At 38.8% G+C, this 26,511-nt stretch overlaps 1 protein-coding gene across 5 annotated transcripts in view; it reads right to left on the bottom strand.

Moving 5' to 3' along the window:
* VPS13B (vacuolar protein sorting 13 homolog B (yeast)) overlaps positions 1-26,511 on the bottom strand; it is a 631,834-nt gene that overhangs the window by 134,523 nt on the left and 470,800 nt on the right. For 2 of the 5 annotated variants that reach the window (XM_005879267.2, XM_005879266.2), the window contains exons 36-38: positions 13,053-13,255; positions 10,405-10,606; positions 9,881-10,065 (exon numbers count right to left, since the gene is read on the bottom strand). In XM_005879267.2, coding sequence (XP_005879329.1) covers positions 9,881-10,065; positions 10,405-10,606; positions 13,053-13,255 — 590 coding nt within the window. Of the gene's footprint in view, positions 1-459; positions 470-9,880; positions 10,066-10,404; positions 10,607-13,048; positions 13,256-19,511; positions 19,605-20,508; positions 20,583-26,511 lie in introns of those variants that run through there. The other 3 variants (XM_014550205.1, XM_014550207.1, XM_014550206.1) reach the window with 3 other exon arrangements.

The following is a 26,511-nucleotide window of genomic DNA, read 5'->3' as shown; positions in this document are numbered from 1 at the left end:
GTTTGAAGAGGCACATTCTCGTGTGTCTGCTATGGAACTTCACAGTTTGTATTGCCTTGATCTGTGTACTTGTTATCCCTTCCAAAAGACCATTTGCCTTGAGATCAGAACCAGAGCCCCATCCACTTCCGTGTCTCTCATGGCCCTGGCCCAGGCCCTTTTATCTGTATTTACTGAGTTATCTCAGGTGGAGCTCTTTTAATATCTTCCCAGACCCCCTGTCATATTTCACAACATTGTGAAGACAGGATGATTGAAAGTGGGTTCAGGGAACACTCTATTTTAGGTTCCCCCTCACTGTCAAAAGAGAAGGCAATGACTTCTGGATGCAAAACTCTTAGTAGTGGGCCCAGTACTGTTACCCATAATTCAAAACTATTCATTACTGTGTCCACTGGGTGCACACAACTTCCCTTTATTTCCTAAGAGTCTGGCTCTGCCTCTTACTTCCCCAAAGCCCCCAAGACTTCTTTGTCTTTTCTGCATTTCAACAAGAATGAATCTCCTCTCTGCCTTTGAGTCCCCCCCTAAAATGATGTATGGGAGCTAAGCCTTCTGGACACGTCAGTACAGCTGCCAATGGGCAGGAGGCGCTTATAAAACAAAGTTCAGGATTCTGTGAACATATGTGCAGCTATAAGTGATCCGCCCAACACAGCTGGAAAGAAACACCCAAGAACGCGTCCCTTTATTCTTTGTAAGCTGCATAAAAGAGGCAGATCACGTTAGATTGCGAGTATCTCTGGGTTCTCGCCTGCAGCGTCACCAGAGCTAACATAACCTGGCCTACCAGGCCCATGTGCTCTAGCGCACAGGAAGCTCGTAAAGCCAGGTTTAAAGCACAAAAGTCTAGTTTTTAATTTATTGGGTCATATCGAGTATTACTGTCTGACTTGGAACATTTTTCCGTGTAATTAATAACTAGATTCAAATCCATACAACTATAAGGTTTAATGAAGCTTTAGTTCAGTCTGTGGATACGTGTGCAAGATAAAATGTTACTAGAATACCAAACACAATTAAATCACCACTAAGCTACAGACATTAAGCATCACACATTGTAAACTCAATTTCAAAAATAGCAAGTATTTTCTATGTAAAGTTCTCACACATCGTTAGAGCTGGGGGAGGATCCAGAACCTGTGCAGCTGCCTGTGAGCCACACCGTCCTATGTTAGGAAGGAAGCACGGATCAAGACAAGGTATCACTTAAGCATCTTGGGGACAAGAAAATATCTCATGTGTGTCAGTGAAACACACGTGAAGCTTGCCTAATCTATATGTTGGGAGGCTGCGGGGGAGGACGATGAGAAGATTTAAAAAGTGATGTGAGGCTTTTCTCCAGATGCAGATGGCCTTTGATGTGCAGAGAGAAACAGCTTTGCCAGAATCTGCAAAGGGAAAGGCTGAGAAAACCATAGCAAGAATGAGTCAACTTTTCAGTGAGGCAGTCTTTCTAGAGACTCTGTGCTGGGGCGATTCTCTAACCACAGCCCATCTACAAGAGGCTCCCATAGAGCTGAGCACACCGTGCGGCCTCAGAGCCAGTCAGGCTGGACAGAAACACTCAGAGTGAGGCCAGTACTGACCCTGAGTGTGGCCACAGGTGCAGTAAGAGAGAGATGATATAGAGTGGATCCCTGGAGGTAGCTGTCAGGTCACAATGGATTCACAGCCGTGCTGGTGTGACTCCACACCCATGGCCGTAGTTGAATGGGCCAAGCTCCTGACAAAACCAGTTCAACCAGGGAAGTGGAACTGGACTGGAGGTTGAACTTGGACCTCTGGGAGCTGTGGGGAGACTACCAGGTGGCCTAGAAGCTGGGCGGGGGCAGCTAGCCTGTTAAAAAGGAAGAAAAAAGCAAATATGGGCAAAGAGCAGAGAAAGTGAAGGGAGCAAATATTCCCCTGGGCTCCTCTCTTCCAGTCCTGGCCCCGTCTTTCCAGAGGCCCAGCAGCATTTTGCCCTTGGTGTCCTCAGATACAGTGGGGAGACCCTGTTTTGCTAAGCCAGCTTTAGTGCCAGTGGGGTTTCTGGGTTTCTGCTACCTGCAACCTAGAGGACTGTAGCTGACGTACCACCTGGGAAGCACCTGACCCTGTAGCCACGGGAAAGTGCTGTCTTACAGTAGCTGCTCTCAGTCAGTGAGAGCAGGCCATCAGTCACTGCAGAGGCAGCATTCGGACAGTTATTGCCATTAACAGCCTAGAAACACAAAACTTTCTCAGAAACAGGGCTTCCTTGGTCTCATACAATAGGACCCAGGTTTTTTAACCGATTGCTAGGATGACGATGATGACAATAGTCATGATAGCAGCTACCATTTATCGAGTGTAATAATAATAATAATAATAATAATAATAATAATAATAAAGCCTTTAACTGTGGAAAGCACTGTGCTCGGTGCTTTACCTGCATTATCTCTGCCCCTCACAACTCTTGTGCAGTGAGAGCACACGTTTGCTTGGAAAGGCTTGTGACACAAGACACAATAACGATGTCACCCGGGAAAGACCAGCATGCTGGGAAGGCAGGTACCATAAGAGAGTACTTAGCATGATGGATTCACCATAATTCAAGATCTGGCCACTGACCTTGCAGTCTCAGAAAATTTTCATGGTGTCCTAGCACTGACTGGATTTAGGAATGCTGACTCATGCAACAAAGTTCACAGGAGACTGATATATAAACCAGATGCCAAGTTATTCATTTACCATAAGGTGTGTAACTGCCAAGGAGCCTGGAGACCGATGCTGGTCAGAGCAGTGTATGGTTCTTCCTATAGAGACAGACTGTGTTGGGAGCCAAACTATGAGAAGGTTGTTTGGGTGGTTGGATGATCTGAATATTAGACACGGAGATTGGACAGCTGCTATATTCATCTCCATAAATGGGATTTAGCTGACAGGTAAACCACACAGACACTTGGGTACCAATTGTTTGGATGTTGCCAGGAGGGCTTTTGCCAGTGAATAATTCCTTGAACCTCCTAGGCTTCTAGAGCTGACCAGCTCTCCTTTCTGAAGGAAATACTCTTTCTTGAGATCTCCCCAACCCATCTTGTGTGTCTGGGAGTCCTTCTATTTAAGGTTATTTTGTATATCTTTTGTCTGATTTGTTGTTTTATGATTTAACAGTTTGAAGTAAAATAATAATTTTATTTTCCTTCTTTTCACATTTCTCAACAAAGCAGCTTATCATCACCCAACATGTCATCTACAATATTATTATCCCAATGTTGTACACATAGGATGAAGAGCATGGGATTTGGAGTCTCAGAAAGACCTGGGATAAAATTCTGGCTCCCCCACTTTACATTTTATGGTAAAAGACCAGTTAATTTCACCTGGCCTCAGTTTCCCCACTTATATAATGGAGATAATGCCCACATCACAGAATCAAATAAGATTTAATGAGGTTATGTATGCAGAGCACCTAGCACAGCACTAGGTATAATACACCAAGATGACCACAACACATCAGAGCAAAAATAACACAGTTCTCAACCATTTAGATTCTCCTTGGTTTCTAAGTATACAATATTTTTTGTTCATTATTCTTCCAATATGATTTTTGTAATCATATTAGTATAAAAAACTAATTTCCCTAACTTATGAACCAAATAAACCAAAGTGAATTGGGAACAAGTGCCTTGATTTCTTTGGCTCCTGTTCTCTTCCACCAGAAACAAACAAATGATACAGCTTGCCTTTGTCTTTTTTCCTTCTTGTTATCCTTGTGAAAATATCCTTTAAGGACTCTAGTCATGATGTTTTCATATAAGAATTCTGCACCAAATTTTGAAGCTTAAGAGTGCATTTATTTTGTTTGTTAATCTCATCCGAGGATATTTTTCCCATTGATTTTTAGACAGAATGGAAGGGAGGGAGGGAGGGGGAGAGAGAGAGAGAGAGAGAGAGAGAGAGAGAGAGAGAGAGAGAGAGAGAGAGAGAGAGAGAGAGAGAGAGAGAGAGAGAGAGAGAGAGAGAGAGAGAGAGAGAGAGAGAGAGAAAATGGGGGAGGCAGGGGAGACAGAGAGAGAGAATCATCTATGTGAGAGAGACACATTAATTGGTTGCCTCCAACACGTGCCCTGACCAGGGCCAGGGATTGAACCCTCAACCCAGGTATGGGCCCTTGACTGGGAATCAAACCTGAGACCCTTCTGAGCACAGGCTGAAACTCTAACCACTGAACATACCAGCCAGGGCAAGAATGCCTTTTTAACTGAGAAAGTCCTATGAAATCATATAGCTCTAGTAACAAATTTATTCTCTCCCACTGCCCCCCATTAATTCCATGTACTCTTCAGATGTCAGAATTACACGATTCTTCCTGTATAAATGTACTGGTCTATGCCAGTGATGGCGAACCTATGACACACGTGTCAGAGGTGACAAGCGAACTCATTTTTTTGGTTGATTTTTCTTTGTTAAAATAAATATCAAAAATATAAGTCTTTGTTTTACTATGGTTGCAAATATCAAAAAATTTCTATATGTGACACGGCACCAGAGTTAAGTTAGGGTTTTTCAAAATGCTGATACACCGAGCTCAAAAGGTTCGCCATCACTGGTATAGGACATCAATGTAGAAATGTTTACTAGAGAAATTCCTGACATTAGCTCTTACATCTTTCTTTTTAATCCATAAAGTATATTATCACTGCCAAACTCATCCTCCGTTTTCCTTCTTTAATTTTGTTCCCCATCTGTTTAAATTGCTTCAGCGACCCCCATCCACTTAATGTTTGTCTTGAATTGTAATGCTGCAGCTTTATACTCCTACGGTCCTTGGGGGAAAGATGATATTTAGTTTGGCCGATTGTCACATACCAAATGAAGATATCTAAAAATTTAGTGCAACAGACAAATGCAAATAAATAAGAAAACAAGAATAATACAGTATTCAGAGAATAAGAACAAGCACCATGACGGAGCTGGGTGAGAAGGAAATATCCGTTTCCAATCCTACTACAGAGGCTGGATGAAATTGTACAATCTGGGAACCTGGGTGCTTCCAGAATGGAATCCTTAGTAGGCAGAGTACACAATGGGATGAGAAGAGAGCAAAACTTAGTACCCACCAGATACGGTGCCAGACATTCCTTATTCTTAAGCTCATCTAAACCACAAAACATTCGGCATAACTCTACCTTGCAGATCCTAAATATACTACTAACACTTAAAGTTTAACATGACAAAATTACAAACTGATCACAAAATAAGATCCTGTTGTTTTCTGCGAACTTTAATAATTTCAGGGTCTTTATCAGAACCTGTGATTAGTTTGATTTAACATTATAGACATGTTTTCCATATTTTTCACTACAATTGCAAAATAATTTCCATAAAGTCATATGGGAGCCTATCTATACATCCCGTTACCAATCACAGAAAGATGTGTAAACAGGCAAGTAGAAGCATTCTGTAAAAGTGAACTCTATAAGGGCTAGTTTTCCATGAACTAAATGGTCCTGTAGGAAAAAGTTATCCAAACTCAATTGTTTTTAGGACTAAAAGACAAGGAGATGAACTTATCTTTGAAATTAAGAACTAGCCTCTGTCTAGGGGGCAGTGGGCTTGGCAGGACATTCAATGATCTCACCAAGAGCCTGTGTAATGTAATAACAAGAGACTGTGTGTTTATGGTAGATAATACCACTGAAGCATAACACGATGCATCCTGACATAATTCCGTTTGTAAAACCAGAACTCACTCAATATCCCCCATAAGACAATGACAAACAATGTAATACTTTTGAATAATATAAAACAGGAACACGACGTTCATCCATTCAATGTATTTACTGAGCATCTCCACGGCAGTGGATACTCTAAAGGACACAATGACAAATGAGATCTGATCATTTCCTGTGGAAACCTACAGTCTAGGAGGGAGACATGACATGGACACGTAGTTAAAATGTGAGGAACAGGGCGAGCAACAGCGTAACAGGTGCCATGAAGGGTTTTGGACTTTAGAGGAAGGGGTACATGTTTGCAGATGGTGCCCAGGAAAGGCTTCATGAAACAGATGGCACGTGGGCTGTTTGGAGGTGGGGCTAGGATTTCAGCAGAAAAGGGGAGATTCGAATGAAGAGAGGGAAGTGGAGTGTCACAGGCTGGTTTGGGGGTGCTGACAGGCCAGCTGGACTACAGCACAGATGGTGTGTAAGGGAGTGAAAGGCATGCTGGGTGGGAGGGGGAGGGGACTGCAGACGGGTATCAAGGTCAGCCTCGTAGGGTGAAAGAATGCCTGAAGGCTATTCTCAGGGAAGGGATACATCCCCCCTGCACTTTGAGAACATGTAGGACCGTTGGAAGGGAAAGAGATTGAAGGCTGGAATTCCATTACGGGGCTCTTTTAGTGCTCCAGGCATTCGCTTGTGAAGGGGGAGTCTAGGGAACTCACTATGAGTAACGCATGCGTGTGTTTTAACTATAATATTTCACTTAATTCTCATGACAACTCTGAAAAATAAATAACATTAACTCCGGGGGTTCAGTTGAGGAAATTAAGGCTCCAAGAGATTACTAAGGTCACTGAGTTAATGAAATAAAAAGGGGAGGGGAGCAGGACTCGGCAATGGGACTTTAATGTCCACATCATCTGCATGATACCACTCTGATAAAGGGCCTTTTTATAAGCTCCCTCAATGCAGGCTCGGCAGCTCAATATTGTAGGTGTGCCTCTGGTACAGACCTAGAGAGAATCACATGTCACACGAGAATGACTCTGATGACAGAGAGTTTCTCCTTGGAAGTTGAAATCAGGGAGATTCCTCTGCCCCAAGTGACCAGGGAAACTTCCCTGCTACACTGAGAGCTTCTTATGAGTGGATGCTGCCTTACCTGCCTTGGAGTCCCCAGGAGCCCAGGGAAGTACTCAAGGAGAAACTGTCATCATGAATCAAACTTGTGATTCATGCAATATATTTTCTATTCTGAACAGACATTCCAAGGACACGAAATAGTTTGTATGGTTCTAAGATAGCAACCCTGAGAGTTATTTCCACATATTCTGCTCCAGGTCTGGGATATATAGTAAGTTCTCACTTAACATCATTGGTGGGTTCTTAGAGCTGCACCAAAACAATGTATAATGAAACCAATTTTCCCACAGGCTAGTTGACATGAACAAGAGGTAAGGTCCGACAGCATCACATCAATGTTATAACGAAACAAGGTTATTCGAGGACCTGCTATTCCAGGGTTGGACCAGGACCTGAGCAGCATGGCAACTGCTGCCTACCTGCGCTGCTCCACCAGCCCAGCTGCCAATTCCAGGTGCTCCTTCCCACCACTGGATCAAGCTCTCCCTTTCTATTTACAGTCGGTGCAACCGTGTCTTGCTCTTAGGCTAGCACCCCTGTCTTTGAACTCTGCTCACATCTCAGTTCCTGCCTCCCTAACAAGATATGGAATGTGGCAGGACCTCTGTAATACCAACGCTTTGCTTTGCTTGTGGAAACCGGCCAGGTCCACTGTCTAGGCTTCTGGAACTGTCGCCATCTCCTGGCCTACCCCAGAGGGCCTGCAGAGTCATCAGCCCCCCACTTTTGGGTCTAGCCTGTGCTTCTGCTTCATGAGAAGAGTTCTGAGAACAGTCATCGTAGCGTGGAGATAATCTTCATACTTACATAGCATTTGCTCTGTGCCAGGCATTGTTCCAGGTATTTTACAAATATTAATGCCTATAATCATCACAGTATTAACAGCCTCATTTTATTGATAAAAAAAGGCAAAACAAAGAAACTGAGGCTGAGAGATTAAGTTACTTGTCTAAGGTGACATGGTTTGCTAGTGGCAGAATCAATAATACGAATCCAGCATTCTGGCTATAGTTCATTCTCTTAACCCCTATGTGCTCCTCCCTCCCTCTCCAATGACAGTGAGAAGGTGAAGTACATATCATTAGTGAATGTATTTACCATCTTAGCTGCCCCATTTTCTACACCTGGAATAATACTATCACTAATAGTTATCACATTTATGTTCATAAATATATTAACATTTAGCTATAAATCTGATCCCCAAAATCAGTTAGAAAGACCTTACATGATGCTGAAACTTTGATACATGAGTATTTTCATTTTGATTGAAAATACCACAGATGTTCTGCATTTAGGGATGTCTAATAAGATAGTAGGGTTCAAAGATATTGCTATTTTAATAGCAAAAATTATCCAAGAATACTGGCACAGAAGACAATCATGAATATGACATTGATGGGAGGGAAAACAAATATGAAGATTTAAAAATCAAAGGAGAGTTACTTAAAAGGTCTCAGCATAATGAAAAAAAGAATCAAAGTACAGACTGTCGACATCTGGCAAATTGGATAGTTCTGTACTCTCTAGTTCACTTGACAAAATGATAACACATCATGGTTATCAATTCAGAAGTGAACGTCTGACCACATGTATTATAATCAGGAATTTTAAAAGGAATTAAATAATATAATAATACCTATGCTAATATGAATTTTGAACTGCTCTGATTTATATTATCTTTATTTATTAAATATAGAGCAATCATTATAAAACTGGTGAATATCCCTATGTGCCAGAGGATGGAGATAAGTGATCAAGGCATAAAAGAAGCTTGTTTTCTAACAGCAGAGATGGAAAGACCATAAGCAAGTCAATAAGCAAATGCACAGGATAATTCTGTATAGCAAAAAGAGCTATGAAGAAAGTAAAACAAGGTTATATAATCCAGAATAAAGTCAACTCGTTGGGATATGACCTTTGAGCTGGTACCTGAGTGACAAAGAAGGGAGCAGAATGAGAGAAAGGACTCTGTATTGGCATGCTCCCTGTGCCAGGAGCACAGGAACAATGGGAGACGGGCAGGCCTGCAGCCAGAGAGGTGGGAAGGGCACAGATCATCGGTCCTTGTAGCCATGGCAGAGGGGAATTTTATTCTAAGTGTCAGAGGAAGTCAGCATAATGCTACAAGTTAGGGAAGTGGTGTGACCTGATGTACATTTTGAAAGATCATGTTAGCTGCCATTTGGAAAATGCATCCTAGGAAGTCAAGCATGGAATCAGAGAGACCCACAGGAAGCCCCTGCAGCAGGGAAAGCTACTGTAGTTGGGAACAGAAGACAGTCGCTTGGACGTAAGGTGTTTCAGTAGAGAAATAGATGGAACGGGGACGTATTTTGGAGGCAGAGTAATAGGACTTGTTGATGAATTAGAGGCAGGGGGTTAGGGAGGGCAATTGGGAATGATTCCTGGGCTTTGAGTGGATGGTGTGTGATCTAGTAATAGGTAGAAGACTAAGAGAAAAAAAATTTAGGAGAAATTAAGATTCATAGGATATTAGTAAGCAGAATGATAATAGAGTGATATCCACAATGACATTTACATTAAACTCAGGGAAGTGGTAAGTAACAAACTCTCATAAAAATCATAAGGCTTATGATCACTGGTTAGTTTTCCTGTTAGCCTACTCAAGCCCCAAGACCATCTTCAGTTCTGGAAATGAAATGAAAACTTATTCATCCATTCTGGCTTTATGTGGACATACTTTATTTTAGAGAGCAGTTCTAGAAATGCTGAAGAGTTGCGAGCACATGATAGGTACTAAAAAAAACATGTGGTGAACTGAATGACACCTATTTGTCTTAGAGACTATGTAATCTACCTACTATAGGACTAAGAGTAGAATTGAGAACTCTCAAAATTGCCATGTACTATGAATCTGAATCACATCAGTCCCTTATTTTAAAATATTCTTTGTGTGTACATATGTGTGCATTTCTCTCATATACTATTGTTAGAAAAAATAGGTATGCTCCAAACATTTGTCTTAGTATTGAATCAGCACTTTCCCACAGAGTTTTATTTTAAAATGGATAGTCATTACTTACCTGCAGCATATCACCAAGGTCTGCTGTGCTAATATCCGGATCCTCTGTGGTGTTGAAGGGCACAGGAGTTATCCGCACGAGGGTGAGCACCCTGGGTTCTGGATATCTCCATAGCATCATTCCCGGGCTATCTTCGGTTTCGTTGTAAAACAAGACTTCATAGACACCAGGCATTTTCAAAGGTTCTGTTAAATGGAAGTATAATTAACTGTATATTTCTGAAGGGAAACATTTTGGTGTATGACAGCAAGAAAAAATTATGAGGATAAAAGTAAAATTATAAAGAAGCTGGGTAGTCAATTTTATGGGTTTGAGATGGGAACAAATCAAGAATTTACCCTTAAGATATATCAAATGGTAACTTACTATTTTTTGTACTTCAGGTATTAATGTACTTTTTCAAGTGATCTTATTCTGTTACCTCTTAGTAAATGTGCAGCTAAACCTGCACACACATGCGCATACACACACACACACATACACACACACACACACACACACACCCTGAAGCTGTTACTACTTACCGGCATCTCTTATATACTGAAAAAGACCCGTCCGCAGGTCATCGGAACTTTGTTCACTTTTAAATGTCTGGTTCTTTTCCACAGGAGGTGGCACATGTGGCACCGCTTCAGAAACTTCAACATTTCTCTCCTCATTAAGGTATCCATTGAGTAACTCATGTAGAAGAACTAAACAATTCAAATGTTCTTGACCCCAGAAAACCTTTAAAACCAGATGAAAAATTTTAGTGGCTTTAAAATATAAACATTTCATGAAAATAATTAGGCACAATCATATCTGAATTAATGCAAGACTGCAATTACATTTAATGTAATTACTGACAATAAGTAAACTATAATTTCTAAGTAATTGGACCTATAGGATGTAATTCTATTGCTTGAGTAAATATATAAAAACAACAAAATCAATTACATCATATATTATGTGAATAATAATCAATTTTAAATGCTAAATTAATGATGAAATTATGTTAATGTGAGGTAATGTTTATTAACTTAGCTAAGAGGGAAAAGAACACCTATTGTAATCTAAGAAAAGGCAATGAAGATCTTCTAAGCCAAAATGTTAAAATAAAAATAATAATCTTGTAGAATAGCTTCCTAAATTTTGTCATGAGATTAAAAAACACATATTGGTTATAGGGTTCTTTTCCTTGCATTTTTATTTTTAAGAGAAAGAGAGATGGAAGATGCTAAATGAATCTGAACTACTCAAAAGCCTCCCAACTTCTGTGTTTAGTGAGAATGTGCCCATACACAGTATTCCACAGCACAAACCAACTGGTCAGGAGCTATAGTAGAGTTTCAGAACAAAGATATTAGTGTTTCTTATGATAGAGAGGATCAAGGTCCCTTTTTCTACATGTGAAGAATATTAATCTATAACAGAAGTCTGACTAGTGGGTAATAATAATTGTGGATTCAAAATGTCACTAATATTATATGTCTATGAATATATTGGATAAAGGCAGCACAACTATTAATTCTAAGAAAACCATAACACACACACACACACACACACACACAAATATATATAGAGAGGTAGAAAAAATTAACCCTGTACCTTGTAGCTAAGTTTAAATCCTGGGTTTGGGTTCTGCTCTCTGGAATTAAGGTATCTCAGAAATGAAGGTAAGAGATATGATACTAAATCTATTGATACTAAATCTATCTAGGTCAGTGGTTCTCAACCTTCCTAATGCCACGACCCTTTAATAGAGTTCCGCATGTTGTGGTGACCCCCAATTTCATTGTTACAAATTGAACATAATTAAAGCATAGTGATTAATCACAAAAGCAATATATAATTATGTATGTATTTTCCGATGGTCTTAGGCGACCCCTGTGAAAGGGTCGTTCGACCCCCAAGGGGGTCTCGACCCACAGGTTGAGAACCGCTGATCTAGGTTCTCATCAATATTATTTTTGGATCTGAAAAGATAGAGATAAGCGAAAAGTCAAATCGAACACTGCTCCAACCTTTAAATTGTGAAGAGACAGTTATCTTTGTAATATAGAGATGATCTACCTTGGTTTTGCTCATTGTTTTTTTATTAAAATTATTGGGGTGACATCGGTTAATAAGATCATCTATGTTTAAAGTGTACATTTCTATGAGACATGATCTGTATATTGCATTATGTGCCCATCACCCAAAGTCAAATCATCTTCCATCACCATAAATTTGGCCCCTGCTCTTTTTGTTTTTAATGTGGAGTTACTTTGCAGCCTTGAAAAAATGGTAATACAATTAATGTTCTTGATAACACAACACAATACCACATGTTTATTGTAATTAGAAAAGTGTACACATTAGGAAAAAGTTATTCATGACCTAGCAATTCTGCTCCTAGTCATGTATCCAAGAGAAATGAAACCATGTCTACACAAAAACTTGTACACAAATGTCCGTAAATTGATATAACTGAATAAATAAAATATGACACATACAAACAGTGGACTAATTTAGCCATAAAAAAGAATGAAATACTGGCACCTACTAAAAAACGGATGAACCTTGAAAACACTAAATGAAAGAAAATGCTAAGTGAAAGAAGCCACTCACAAGGTACCATATATTTACATGAAATGTCCAGAAGAGTCAAATCAAACAGAAAAAAAAAAATTGGTTAATGGTTGTATAAACCTAGAGAGGGGATTAAAGAATAATGGGGAGCAAAAGCTAATGAGCACAGGGTGTTGGAGTGTGTGTATGAAAATGTTCTAAAATGGATTGCAGTGATGATCACAAAACTTTGTGAATATACTAAAAAATCAGTGAATTATGCACTTTAATTAGGTAAATTGTATGGCATATGAATTGATAATACCTTTCTCACCACATCAATGTTTAAAATTAAAAAGAAATTATATTGATTTGAGGAAGGGAGAGGGAGAGAGATAGAAACATCAATGATGAGAGAGAATCATTGATAGGCTGTCTCCTGCACGCCCCCACTGGGGATTGAGCCCACAACCCAGGCATGTGCCCAGCCTGGGAATCTAACTGTGACTTCCTGGTTCATAGGTTGACACTCAACCAATGAGCCACATCGGCTGGGCCAAGATTAAAAATGTAGTGAGAGTTCAAAAAATGAATAAAGGCTCGCTAAAAACTAATGGGGAAAATATAGAAAATGCCCACATACCTGTAGAAGACCCCCACTCAAATCTATGGATATTTTGGGTATAGACTGTTCTGGGCCTGGGTTGCCACTGTGTTTACACCACCTAGCTTCCACATCGGCAGCTGCACAACATGGTCCTATCAGAATCCGGCTTTTTTCTCTGAGACTTGTTTTAAGGAGAAAATCATTTACGCTGAGCAGAAATGATGACCCAAGAATTACACCTGAAAAATACAAAGAAATGGAGAGGGATATGAGAAATAATTTTTCCTAGTAAAAAAGTAAGTTTGGGCAAGAATTTGTAGTTTTTAGAGCATTAATTCATCCTTTGTCCTCTTTCAGTTGGCTTTCCCTCACAGTTTTATGCCATTTATACAGAATTCTAGTTACGAAGCAGGTATACCTCATTCACATTCCTAACAAAGCAATATTTGCCAAAACATTATGACTTTTTCCATGTGTGAGCATTTTAAGTTTTATGAGTAGAGACATTTTCATTAAATTGTGCTAGTTTTTCAAACAACTACATTAAGAATAAGAACAGCTGCTTCATTTGTCTATTGTTAACATGATGAGAAAGGGCAATTTTCTGTGATTTCTTACAGTAAGAGTAAAGTATATTACTCTGCTAGACACTCAAGTTTTTGACTGGCTCATGTTAAAATCAAAACAATCAAAATATATAACATGTGTTTTCTAAAAATTTTAGTTTAATCCAAACTTCACACATCATAACCACTTGAAGTTTACAGAGTCTTAAAAACAGATAGTGGCAGGTTAGATTTATGAGGAAAACTATATGCTATAGTTCAAAGTAAATATACCCAGAAAAGGAATACACTTTAAAATGTAGGTTTTCTTTTGAACTTACACTAGAAGTGTAGATCAAAACCTTTTCATAAAACCAATGGCATACTTTAAGATATTTGAATGCAAAGTTAGAGTGGTGGGTTAACTTTCCCCCAAGGAGCTCATATTCTGAATTGTCATTGTGAATATTGAATTTCACCAGACCACATTTGTAATGCCCATGGCTTATTTTTCTAATAATATTTGATCCTTAAAAGAGATGAAAGATTAAAAAACACCTTGGGCTGACAGTATACACTTTTCAAAGTACAGTAACCACATTGACTTTTCAATTCTGTGGAGACTTGAAACTTCACATACACTGTATGTTCCTACTGCAGAAATAAGATACACAGAAGACATCACACCCACCAAAGTGTTAGGGCTAAGACTTTTATCAAAATTATGATGGTGAAAATCAATTTCTTAATTTTTTTTCGTAAAATATATTGTGGCACTAAGACTTCCATTTCAGTTACATAGTTTTCTTGATTTAAAGCTATATTTCACTTAGACTAAAGGAAAACTAAACAAAATAAAAAAAATAGAATCCGACCGGCATGGCTCAGTGGTTGAGCATTGACCTATGAGCCAGGAGGTCATGGTTCGATTCCCGGTCAGGGCACATGCCCAGGTTGCGGCTCAATCCCCTGAGGGGAGCGGGTGTGCAGGAGGCAGCCAATCAATGATTCTCTCTCATCATTGATGTTTCTATCTCTCTAACTCTTTCTTCCTCTCTGAAATAAATAAAAAAAATATTTTTAAAAAAGAAACAAGCCCCCGAATAAATAAGAATTAAAAATCATCTTTATTAATGGAGTTTAGAACTTAAGTCATAACTTCCTGACTTAACTGTGTTACACTTCCTGGAACACAGTTAAGACTTCTCAACAGTAAAGATCTGCTAAATAGAAATATCAATTGATTAGTCAGTAATCTGTCATAATGACATTAAAAAAGTGTAAGGTTACTTCAGTACAATTATCTAGCAAATGTATGAATTACATTACCCTTTATTCTCAAATGCATGCATCATCATACTAGCCTACAATGAAATATTCAATTATCTGGTGGTAACCTTAATGTGAATGTCTTATTGGTCCCGCATAGACAAAGTGTTTAATTTCAAAGGCTCCCTAGATTGCTTATCTTCTTTAATGTTTATCATGATCTCATCATATACTCAGATTGAAAAATAAAGTAAGAGCCCCCAAGTGGTTTCCAAGACTTATCAATTTCTATATCATTCTATCCAACTTCATTATTTTAAAATGTCAAGGAAGAGAGACCTTAGTAATCGAAGTGATTGAACAGAAGACCACACCATTTTCAAGCGTCACTAGACTGTGATCATCCTGGAGGCCAGGGCCACCTTATTCATTATAGTACTGGGCACAACAGTAGCTAACCAGGACGCACCCCACTGAAGGGAACTGGCAGTTTAGAATCTGATCCTGTTTTCACCTGTCTCAATATATTTCTTACTAGACAGTAGAAAAGTACTTGAATCTGCCACTCTTGATTTGCGTCATAGAACACTGTATCATAGAACAATAAGGTTAGATGGAAGAGACCTTAGAAGCCATCCATTCCAAGTCTTCTTCCTCTAAAAAAAAAAGCATGCAAAATACTTTTTTTAAAACATTTTTTTTGCCTGCCATAACCATTTTAAAGTCTTTTAAAAAATATATTTAATTGATTTTTTACAGACTGGAAGGGAGCGGGATAGAGAATTAGAAATATCGATGAGAGAGAAACATCGATCAGCTGCCTCCGGCACACTCCCTACTGGATATATGCCCGCAACCAAGGTATATGCCCTTGACCGGAATCGAACCTGGGACCCCTGAGTCCACAGGCCAACACTCTATCCACTGAGCCAAACTGGTTAGAACCACGCAAAATACTTTTAATTTTGAAATATCAGACCTGCCTAAAAGTCGAAACAATATACAGAGTTCCGTTATATCCTTCACCCAGCTAGGTAACCACAGTATGAAACTGAAATCAGAAGTCACATTGATATAATACTATTAAGTAATCTACAGATCTTATTTAAATTTTGCTAATTTTCCCACTAATGTCCTTTTTCTGGTCAAGTGGCCAACATAGGATCCCCCACTGCATTTAGCTGTCGTCTTCTTTATTCTGTGGCAGATCTTCTAGCTTTCTCTGTCTTTCATGACCTTGATACTCTTGACAAGCCCAGGCCAATTATTTTGCAGAATACCTCTCGATTTGCTTTTATCTAATGATTTCTCAATAAAATGTGGTTATGGATTTTTGACAAGAATGCCAGAGAAGTGAAGCCCTTCTCTGCATCATATTTGGATAAGTGATGTTGATGTTTTATTACTGGTACTGTTAACTCTGATCACATGCTACTAGTAAAGTGGTGTTTCAGGTTTTGCCACTATAAAGTTGTTATTTTTCCACTTAAAAATAATAAAATCTGTGGGGATATAGTTGGAGATTATGCACTATCCTCTTTTACATCAAACTTTTACTCATTAACATTGTCATCCATCTCTGGTTCTTGAATGCATCAGTTATTACTGTGGTGCATGATAATGTTGATTTCCAACTTTCTTATTCTTCTACATTTATTAATTAGTACTCTATGATGAAAAGAGCTGTTCCTTCTACCCCACTTATTAGTTCAATTATTTATTTATATCAGTATGGACTCATAGATATATATTTTATTTTGTGGGTTATAATCGAATACTCCCATTGCTTTGTTGCTTAAATGGAACCAGCGTGGGACATTAGAAACCCCTTCAAGTTGGTTCCTGTGTCCTTTTGATAGTCCCCCATCATTTCTTGGGGAACTTTTTTACTTTCTGGCCACAAGATGTTTCAGGCTCTGATGAGGTCCAAGATGCTATTGTAGGAAGACCCTGAACTCACCTCCTCCTATAGACACACTGAATATACACCTACATATAGAGAAATTCCTTCTGAAAAAGAAATGAGGACGGATGGAACATCTGCACAACGAAGGAGGGAGGGACCACATAGAGGAGGGTAAGAGCTATGGAGACATGATAACAGCAGTAACCTCACCCCTGATGAGTGAACTGCAGGAGGGAGGGATATCACTGAGGGCCCTTGTGCAGACTGGCCCACCCTGGGCACAGTGAAAAAACAGTGGCTTAAAGGGCAGCAGACTATGTGAAGGAAATCCATTTACTAATCCTACAGCATCTGCCAAATAGGCGAGAAACTGCTGGGAGTCTCCCTGGGACTGGAGGTGCTGGCCAGGGCCATTTTTACTGAATCACGATGAAATAGAAAACCTGAATAGACTGATTACAAGTAATGAAATGGAATCAAGAATTTAAAAACTCAAAAAACATCTCGTCCAGGATGAGATGGCTTCACAAGAGAATTCTACCAAACATTTAAAGAATTAATGTTTATACTTCACAAATTATTCCAAAAAATTGAAGAAGGAAAAATGCTGCCAAACTCATTTTACGAGGCCAGCACTATCCTGATACAAAAATCAGACAAAGACACCACAAAAAAGAAAATTGCAGACAAACGTCCCTGATGAACACAGATGTATAAATCCTCTACAAATTATTAGCAAACTAAATTCAACAATACATTAAAAGGATCACACACCATAACCAAGTGATATTTATTCCAGGGACACAGGATGGTGCAACATCTGCAAATCAATCAATGTGGTATAGCACTTTAACAATATGAAGAATAAAAATCATCTCAGAGGGAAAGAAAGAGGGCAGTGAGAAGAGATTAACCAACAAACATATGCATATATGCAAAGCCCACAGATAATAGTGTGGTGAAGGTCTGGGATGGGGTGGAAACTGGGTGAAGGAGGACAATGGGGGAAAATGGTGGACATCTATAATACTCTCAACAATAATGATAAATTTAAAAAAGAATAAAAATCATATGATCATCTCAACAGATGCAGAAAAAGCATTTGACAGAATTCAACATCCATTTATGATAAAAAAGAAACTCTTAACAACGTGTGTATAGGGAATGTACTTCAACATAATGAAGGCCATATATGACAATCCCACAGTTAACATCACACTCAATGGTGAAAAGCTGAAAGCTTTTCCTCTAAGATCAGGAACAAAACAAGGATGCCTTCTCACCACTTTTATTCAACATAGTATTGGAAGTCCCAGCTGCAACAATAGGGCAAGAAAAAGAAATAAAACGCATCCAAATTAGAAAGAAAAAGTAAAACTGTCACTATTTGCAGATGTCATGATACTATACTCTAAAGACTGCACCAAAAAACTATTAGAATAAATGAATTCAGTAAATTTATAGGATACAAATTGGTTGCACTTCTATATACACTTATAAACTATCAGAAAGAGAAATAAAGAAAATACACCCATTTACAATTGCATCAAAAAGAATAAAGTGTCTAGGAGTAAATTTAACCAAGGAGGTAAAAGACCTGTACTCTTCAAACTAAGACACTGATAAAAGAAAGTGAAGATGACACAAATAAATGGAATGATATACTGTGCTCATAGATTGAAATAATTAATATTGTTAAAATGTCCATACTACCCAAAGCAATCTATAGATTTAATGTAATCCCTTTCAAAGTATCAAGGGCATTTTTCACTGAACTAGAACAAAAATCCTACAATATGTATTGAATCACAAAAGATTCAGAATTGACAAAGTAATCTTGAGAAAGAAGAAAGTTGAAGGTATCATGCTCCCTGATTCCAAACTGTACTACAAAACTATTGTAATCAAAATTATATGATAGTGGCATAAAAACACATGTATAAGTCAAAGGATTAGAAAAGAACAACTAGAAAAAAACCACACATATATGATCAATTAATCTATGATAAAGGAAGCAAGAATAAACATTTGGGAAAACACAGTGTCTTCAATAAATGATCTTGAACTGCTACATGCAAAAATTAAAACTGGACTACTTTCTCATGGCATATACAAAATTAAATTCAAGATGGATTACAGACTTAAATGTAAGACCTACAACCATAAAACTCCTACAAGAAAACATAAGCCATCCCTAATGTCTTATTTCAGTAAAATTCTCTACTATCATGTTTTTAAGTACAGTTTTTTATGATAGTATCCATAACCATGCCTAATTCCTAAATAAGTGCTTTTCCCAATAAAAAAATGTGGATATCCAACTTGATATTTATGCAGGCATTCATTATTCAACCAATATTTATTGATTATCTACCATTTACTGGATATACCAAGATAAAGTGAATAATTTGTGTATTCTTTCACATCACATTTTTCCTTGGCAATTTGTTAGCCTCAAGTTTTGAGATCTCAATAAAAACTAGAGGAAAAAAAAGACAACCAACAACATTTATAATATTGCCTCTGTTAAGCAAGTGAACTGTTGAAAGACATGAACACTTCCCTATTATCATACAAACCCCATTCTTTCTTGCTTCTTTTAATTCACTTCATGTGCTATCAATTCTTTCATTCTGATCCATTATTTAAGTCTGTGTAGTTGCTGTCCATTTTTTTCTTTCCCCTTTCACCCTTTTCCCCAATAGCTTACTCTTCACTTTACATTTACTTTTTCTAATCTTTTTACAGTTTGTACTTGCCTATATCTCAGGTTTAGTAGCATTGATCCCAGACTTGTTTAAACACACACATGGCATTGAGGATTGAAGATGCTAATGTTTGATGCGAGCACACAGGAACAGGCACTGCCTAAGTGCATGAAGAAGACACATGACCAATAGATACCAATGTGCCCTTTCTGGTGTCTTGTCACCTTTCTTGTCCTTTGTTTCGTACACCCATAAGGAAATTAGGGGTGGATCACTTTGGAGACTAATTTAACTCATCCCCATGTGCCTACCTGCCCCCTACACTTGCTACACACACCAGTCTGCCTTGGCTTTGCTCCTCATGAGGGAATCCAGTTATCTGGGGAACCACAGAAAGGTTCACTCACAAATACAGCTTTTAAGTTTAAAATAGAGTCTCTGATTCCTTTTAAACATTTCCTGATTTAAAAAAAAAAACCTACAACAAAATAATAGAAAACCATGTTAGTTCAGTGACTTTAACGTTGGTCTAAGTGACCAATAATAAGAGATTATGGTGATCACTTAATAATAAAGAGTACTTATGAATTTTATAGGGGCAATTTATAAATGGTAAACCAAACTTCACATTTTTACCACAAAATATGAAAATAATCCCTGGGACGCATGGCAGGCTGTTAATTCTCCCTTTCCCTTGCTCTCACTCTGTGAGAAGCTGGCCTGTGGGACACCATCCCCTCCTTTCTTTCTTAATCAGGAAACATGCTAAGTATCTTCACTGGGATAAAATGAATCGCATTTTATATATCACCCCACACATACGCCCAGGGCCACTGAGAATACTGAGTTCTTAAGCGGGATACTTATACATTCAAAATCTGGTATAAATGGCAGCAGTTCCAGCACGTATGTTCTTCTGAATGAATTCACGCAGAGTTGGACAAAGTGGCTACGTGTAAAAATTAAGAAGAGCTATCTTCTTGGCACTGGAACACTGGGGAAGACTGGGTAATTTTGTGAAGTTTTATCTCTCTCTGCCTATGTGTAAATGACAAAATGTTTACCTTTGTTCTAGCTGGTGAGTATACAGGTGTTTGATGTGTTATGCGTTACATTTTCTGTACTTTTACTTTCCCCCCTAAATTTCCAAAAATGAGAGAAGGAAAATATTAAAGAAATATGCTGTGAAAGTATAAGATTGAAAATGATCAGTTATCCTTTAAAAGCAGGAATATCATTAAAATTACTTAACCTCTGATCAGGCCATTTTTAAGAACTTTTAATTTTGCAATAATGTTAGGCTTTCAGCAAAGTTGACAGCTTTCAACTTCGATATCCTTCACCCAGCTTCCCTTAATGTTAATTTAACAACTTATGATAGCATGATTCTCGAGAGCCAGTACATTAACATCAATGCAAAACAACTAAGTAATTTAGACACCTTGTTTGAATTTCACCAGTTTCTCCTCTCATGTCCCGTTCCGATTCCAGGATCCTACCCAGGACCCAACACTGCACTTAATGACTGTGTGTTCAGGTCATTTTGACCCAGTGTATAACCTCTTCCCTCTACCTCCTTCCATTCCACAGAATGCTTTTCTGCCTGATTTTTCCATTGGCTTGTTTCAAAAATCTGTGTTTATATTTTTAATTTCAGCTCTAGAAAACTAATGGCAGATATTTAATTAAAGTAAATGAGGTGTAGCAACATTGAGAAGTAATTTCAGAAACAACTGGTGTGATAAACAGAAATAATCTTGCTTTGCTTGCACACTGACATACTTTTCACTGAGTGTAAAAATTTAGTTCAAGGAACTAATAGTTTCGTGACCTTTAAAATACTCCTTCAGAAGACTAATAAATGCAAACCACTTGTTTTGGAGAATGTTTACAGAGCGCTGCCAGCGCTACATCATCGTCTCTCCTAGACCTCAGTAAGGCTCCTGCATTTCCATGCTGACTGTGCAAAACGCACTTGGAATCAAGCTTCTGTATGTCATTAGAAAGAGCACTCCATGATGACATGTGCTAGCAAAGCATGTCCAGGTATTTTTTTTTAATCCAGCTGGAAGTAATCTGAGGCTACCAGAAAACCAGCAAACATGTGTTAGATACATCCACAAGTCGATTTGCACAACAGCGAAGCATCACGATGCCTCTGAAAGTAAGGAAGAAAACTTTTTATCCGTACGATCCATGAAACCATGACCAGAAGTGACTAGATGACTAGAAAAAGGTTTTTGTAAATATGGTCCATAAAGAGACAATTGGAAATCTTTTCTAATTCCTTCAACTAATTATGTTGAAACACATAAAAATAGCACGTGGGTATTTTAACCATGGAAAAAAACACACCTTGCTTGATCAGAATATGTAAGTTGGTCAGATCCTTTTTAGTTACACTATATTTTATAATAAGCCTATATAATTATACCTAGTAATAAACTAAAGTATAGGATAAGATCAGTATATGAACAAACCATAAAGCTGTCGGAATTACAATGGATACGAGCTGAAAGGGATGCTGGCCATCAAAATGAGAGTCCAAATGGCTGGTCTACCTGCTAACATGTCCCTCTCCAAGGCATCTAATGATTTCTCACGAGTGGGCTTTCAGTCTCCAGGGAAGCCCACCAAGGCCTCAATGGACCCTAGACTAATCCAAACCTTTCCTTTGAACATAGGAAAATGATAAGTAGCAGAAATAGAATTTTTTTTTCCCCTTTCACATTAAGAAAGGGAGAACTACTCATGAAAGATGAAAATGTCTGCTGAGTTGGCTATTTATACTTGGCCCTGTCTGGAAAAGGTATTTTTTGAGAAATGTTTTAAAACATTCGGATCCTAGAAAAACCAAACTAAAAATACCAAAGGGTGTAGAGGGTATGCTTTGCTTCTTTCTTCCCCTCCAATCTGCCACCATGCTCACTGTTTTTACAGTTGTGTCAGTTTATTAGAAAAATAAAACTTGATTGGATCATGTGTCCATGTTTAAAAAACACCCAGACTGGCAGGTCGGACTGTGCATATTGGAAAGTGTATGACAACCTTTCCAGAGAGGAAAGAACAGCAGCAAATACACACTCCATAGGTTCTCAGATGAATACAATAGCTGGTTAGTGTAATTACATTAGGAAACTGCCAGTGAATTAATTTTTTAAAGAGTAAGTCACGTGAATGGAAGAATTGGTATAAACTTATCTTAACAATGTTGAAAGCAAAATGACTTGCTAAGTAACCTACTGCAACGGCTTAGAAACTGGTCTGGATCTACACAATCGAGGCTGTAAGGACTGGTGCAGCAGAAAGACCAGACTGCCTCAGCATACCCCTGGCTAACTGCTCCACTCCTAACTCAGTGAGGGATTAGGGCTAGCTCAGGTGGCCTCAACCCAGGGTTCTTTGACACTTAGGGAGTTCCACATCATAAAAGCTTCAGGTCCATGAAGCTTTTTCAGTATTTCAGAGAGGTAAAAGAAATCACAGATTTGTCTGAGACAGGGCTGAGGAGGTGTACTGAAGCTTTACTTTTGGTTGGAGTCGTATCACAGGCAGGTATAGCCGTGTTAGCTATGTAATCCTAAATGCAGTTTGGTTGGATCATGAGGCCCATGAGGGAAAGAATAAAAAGGGTTCTTGATAAAGAAAAGGAAGATCTTTAAGGTAACTTCCGGCTCTAAAATTTACTGATCTATGCCCTCATCATTCACTGGTGTGATTGAGTTGGGGAGGAAGATAAAAAAACCAAAACACCAATATTTATTGAGGAACATAATAAATTTGTACCAAGGAATGTGTAGAATACCCTACATACATTATCTCGCCTGATGTTCTCAACAGCCCTGTGAATTAAATATTTTTGCCTTCATTTTGGAAATTAGCGGAATTGTAACTTTTACCACAACCAACTGCCGGGGCCGGGATTTAGATTCCCTCTGCCTCCTTCCAGCACCATCTTGCCTTATAAAAACTGCTGCTGTTAGTTAGCTCTTAGTAATTTCATTTTTCCAGTTGGTAATACGGTTGTGAATAAATGCTTTTTCCTGTCCCCAGCTGTTTTACACGGCCTCGGTATGTTGTGCCAACATAGCCTACAGGTCCAGGGGCCTGGCCAGAGAGCAACAGAACATCTAAGATGTGTCTTCAGCCACTCATCACTGACTGGGGTGCTTTGCCAGAATCTTTCCTAGCAAACAGCCTCCTGGCTTATGTGGATGAGAGGGCAATTTGCTGTGACCACAGGCAAAACTACAGGCTGCGTGGGGGGTAGAGACTTACTTCTAACCCTCTCTTTTTCCATAGTCCCAGTGCTGGGGGCTATAACAATTTTTGTCCATTTCTCCAAATACTAACCTACACGGTGCTACCAAGGATGCAGAGGAGAAGCTGTGAAGTAAAAGATCTCTAGCATTTAATTACCAGGACTGGAACCTTTCTTCTCCAATGGGATTTTGCACAGTGAGATAACTTCATGTTAATTCATAGCATTTCTGTTGTCTAAAAGGTCCGTTTTTCTCCTGCCCAAGGAACATTCTGTTTAATATATGTACATAAGAAATTTTTATCAGTTGTCTTTTCTCCCCCCAAATGTATCTAAATCTAGAGAAATGATTCTTTACCATACATTCGTTAAAACAAGGAAAGAAATAAAAACTACTTTTTTTTTTTTTTTGCTATAGTACTAAAGACATAAAATCCAGGGCAATGGGACACAATTCTAACACATATGACCTGGCGCCAACATTTTTCTAGCAGTCTAGATCAAGTCTGAAATTTGGTAACTAAAACAATAGGAAGGAATAGAGTAATTTAGCTGGAGACAAGATCTGAAGGGGGATACACTTGGAAGACTGTAGCCACGGTCCTGGATTTCTCATTAGAACAGAGCAGAGTCTTATGAAGACTTCATATTCCCCACGAGAACCACATTTACACAATTAACAATTCTTTGGTGAAAAAAAAAAGCTTTCATTATTGCATGTGGACACATGTGGGCTGTGTAAAAATATAAGAGATGTGTAACCCATGGTAAACAGAAAGTAATGATCTTAAACAGGCCAAACCCTTGAACTCGTCATTAATAAATGTCTCTCCTGCATTCAGCTACCCGGGCTGCTGGGAGCCTGTTTTCTTCAAGTACTTCAAACACTGAAATCCAGGAACATTTATTATTTTAATCCATTACAGGCAGTGCTTGATTTAACTTTATTGGTTGTGGTGGTGGTAGTGGTTATAAGTGGGGGCACAGCAATGTTCTTTTACACATCATTTCAAAAGGGCTTAATTATATTTTATAGCTTGGGCCAGGAATTCTGCTTGTTTTTTGTCTAACAAGGTTCAAATGGAGTTCAGGTCGGTGATGAATCAGAAGAAAAAGTCAGAGATGGTTATCTCTGTGAGAGGAGCTCACCCCCTCGGATGGCTGGGCAGGTACATCACATTCACCCACCACAGCACAGGACAGCGCTCCACAGCCTGGCTGGCTGTGTACTACATGGTTTTTACTTTCCATGCAACCTGGAAATTAACACATCAGACACTCAACCCAGCGGGTGTCTTCTAAATGTCTGCAGTTACACTCCTATCTGTTATAAGGCTTCCCACTGGAATCCAAAACAGTGATAGTAACCACACAGCACTAAAACAAAAATGTACATGAAGAACAATAATCACATAACACTTAAAATGCATAAATCCTTATCACAGAAAAACATAAGCATCCCGAATGAAAGATGTATGAGCCTGCACTAACATAATCTGGTTAAACAAGAGACTAGTGACAATCTAAGCATTCCTGGACAGCGTGTATCCACTAGTGGGTGGTTGTTTTTTAAATATCAAACCTTCTTAACTTCTCACCTCTCTTTTTGAAGATGTGAAAAAGATCATTCTAACATAGTAGTGTTAATATTGCTTATATTCTCCAGAATTATGTCTAATATTATATTATGATAAAAATTACAGCAAGGAGAATAAAGTTCATTTGTTGGGATTTTTTCCCCCACCGTGTAGGATTTCTGAGAAGAGGACAAAAGACTTACTCCCCAAGGGAGTATCTTACATATTTATGTTTTTTATTTCCCACTAGGTTAGGAAAATAATATGGGACATTATTTTGAAAAAACGTTATGAGAATTTTATTTTTTCTATTTCCCATTCAATTTTCAGAACTTGCAAAATTTCTATTTTTTAAATGTCTCATTTCACCATTATGCACAGAAAAATATCACTGTTGAAAAAGCTCAGTATTCTAGAGGTAATTTAAGAGTAAAAATGGACGGACATGCCAGTTCATCAGTAGCAACTTTGAGCTTGTTATAAAGTAACAGGAGGGAATCAGAGCAGGATTAATAGTGGTACTCGGTCCTGGGATGAGGGTGTCGTGTTTCCTGGACTCTAGGCCATCTGTTCTGCCTGCCTACATTTTACTTCTGCAAAACTATAAACGCACCTCTACCTCAGGGACTATAGAAAGGCATTAGAATTCCTCTGCTTTTCATTATCACAAGATTCAGTAACTCATTTCATTGTCAAGATAATCCCCTTTTACTCTTTCTTTTGCGCTTGTGAAGTTTGCCAAAATGACAAATAAAATCCCAGATGTTATACACCCAATGAGGTCTCCACCTTCCCTCCAGGGTTGGGTTTAAGCTACTTGGGACAGTGTCAGAAATGACAAGACCCTGGTGCCCACACCCAATATTCACTCAGGTTGGTGAGTGGCCCATCTGGCTGCTGACCAGCTGTGCTTCCACTTCAACCCTCAGTGGCTGCTTCAGGTCAGGTCTGTCCTCTGGCTCTGCCTGTCAAAGAATTCATTTCTTATGGTTCAGGCATTGGGAAGAAGCACCATTTCTTTGTAAAAGTGACAAAAGTCTTTGGGGTGTTGTAAATGGCTTGTTATGGAACGGATTCTCTTAGGCAGTCATATCTAATTGGATGCTTTACTTCCCCTCGGCTTCCCGACATCTCCGGAGCATCCACTGGTGCTGACAACGCCTTGAGAGCGTGTCCTCTGGAGATCCAGCTAACTGGAATGAAAAGCTGGAGCTCCACTTTCCGCAATT

The sequence above is a fragment of the Myotis brandtii genome, unplaced genomic scaffold (assembly GCF_000412655.1).
Source record: "Myotis brandtii unplaced genomic scaffold, ASM41265v1 scaffold59, whole genome shotgun sequence".
In the NCBI taxonomy this organism is placed as follows: Eukaryota; Metazoa; Chordata; class Mammalia; order Chiroptera; family Vespertilionidae; genus Myotis; species Myotis brandtii.
The sequence above is the reverse complement of the archived record's forward strand: the minus strand, read 5'-3'. Positions and strand labels throughout refer to the sequence as shown.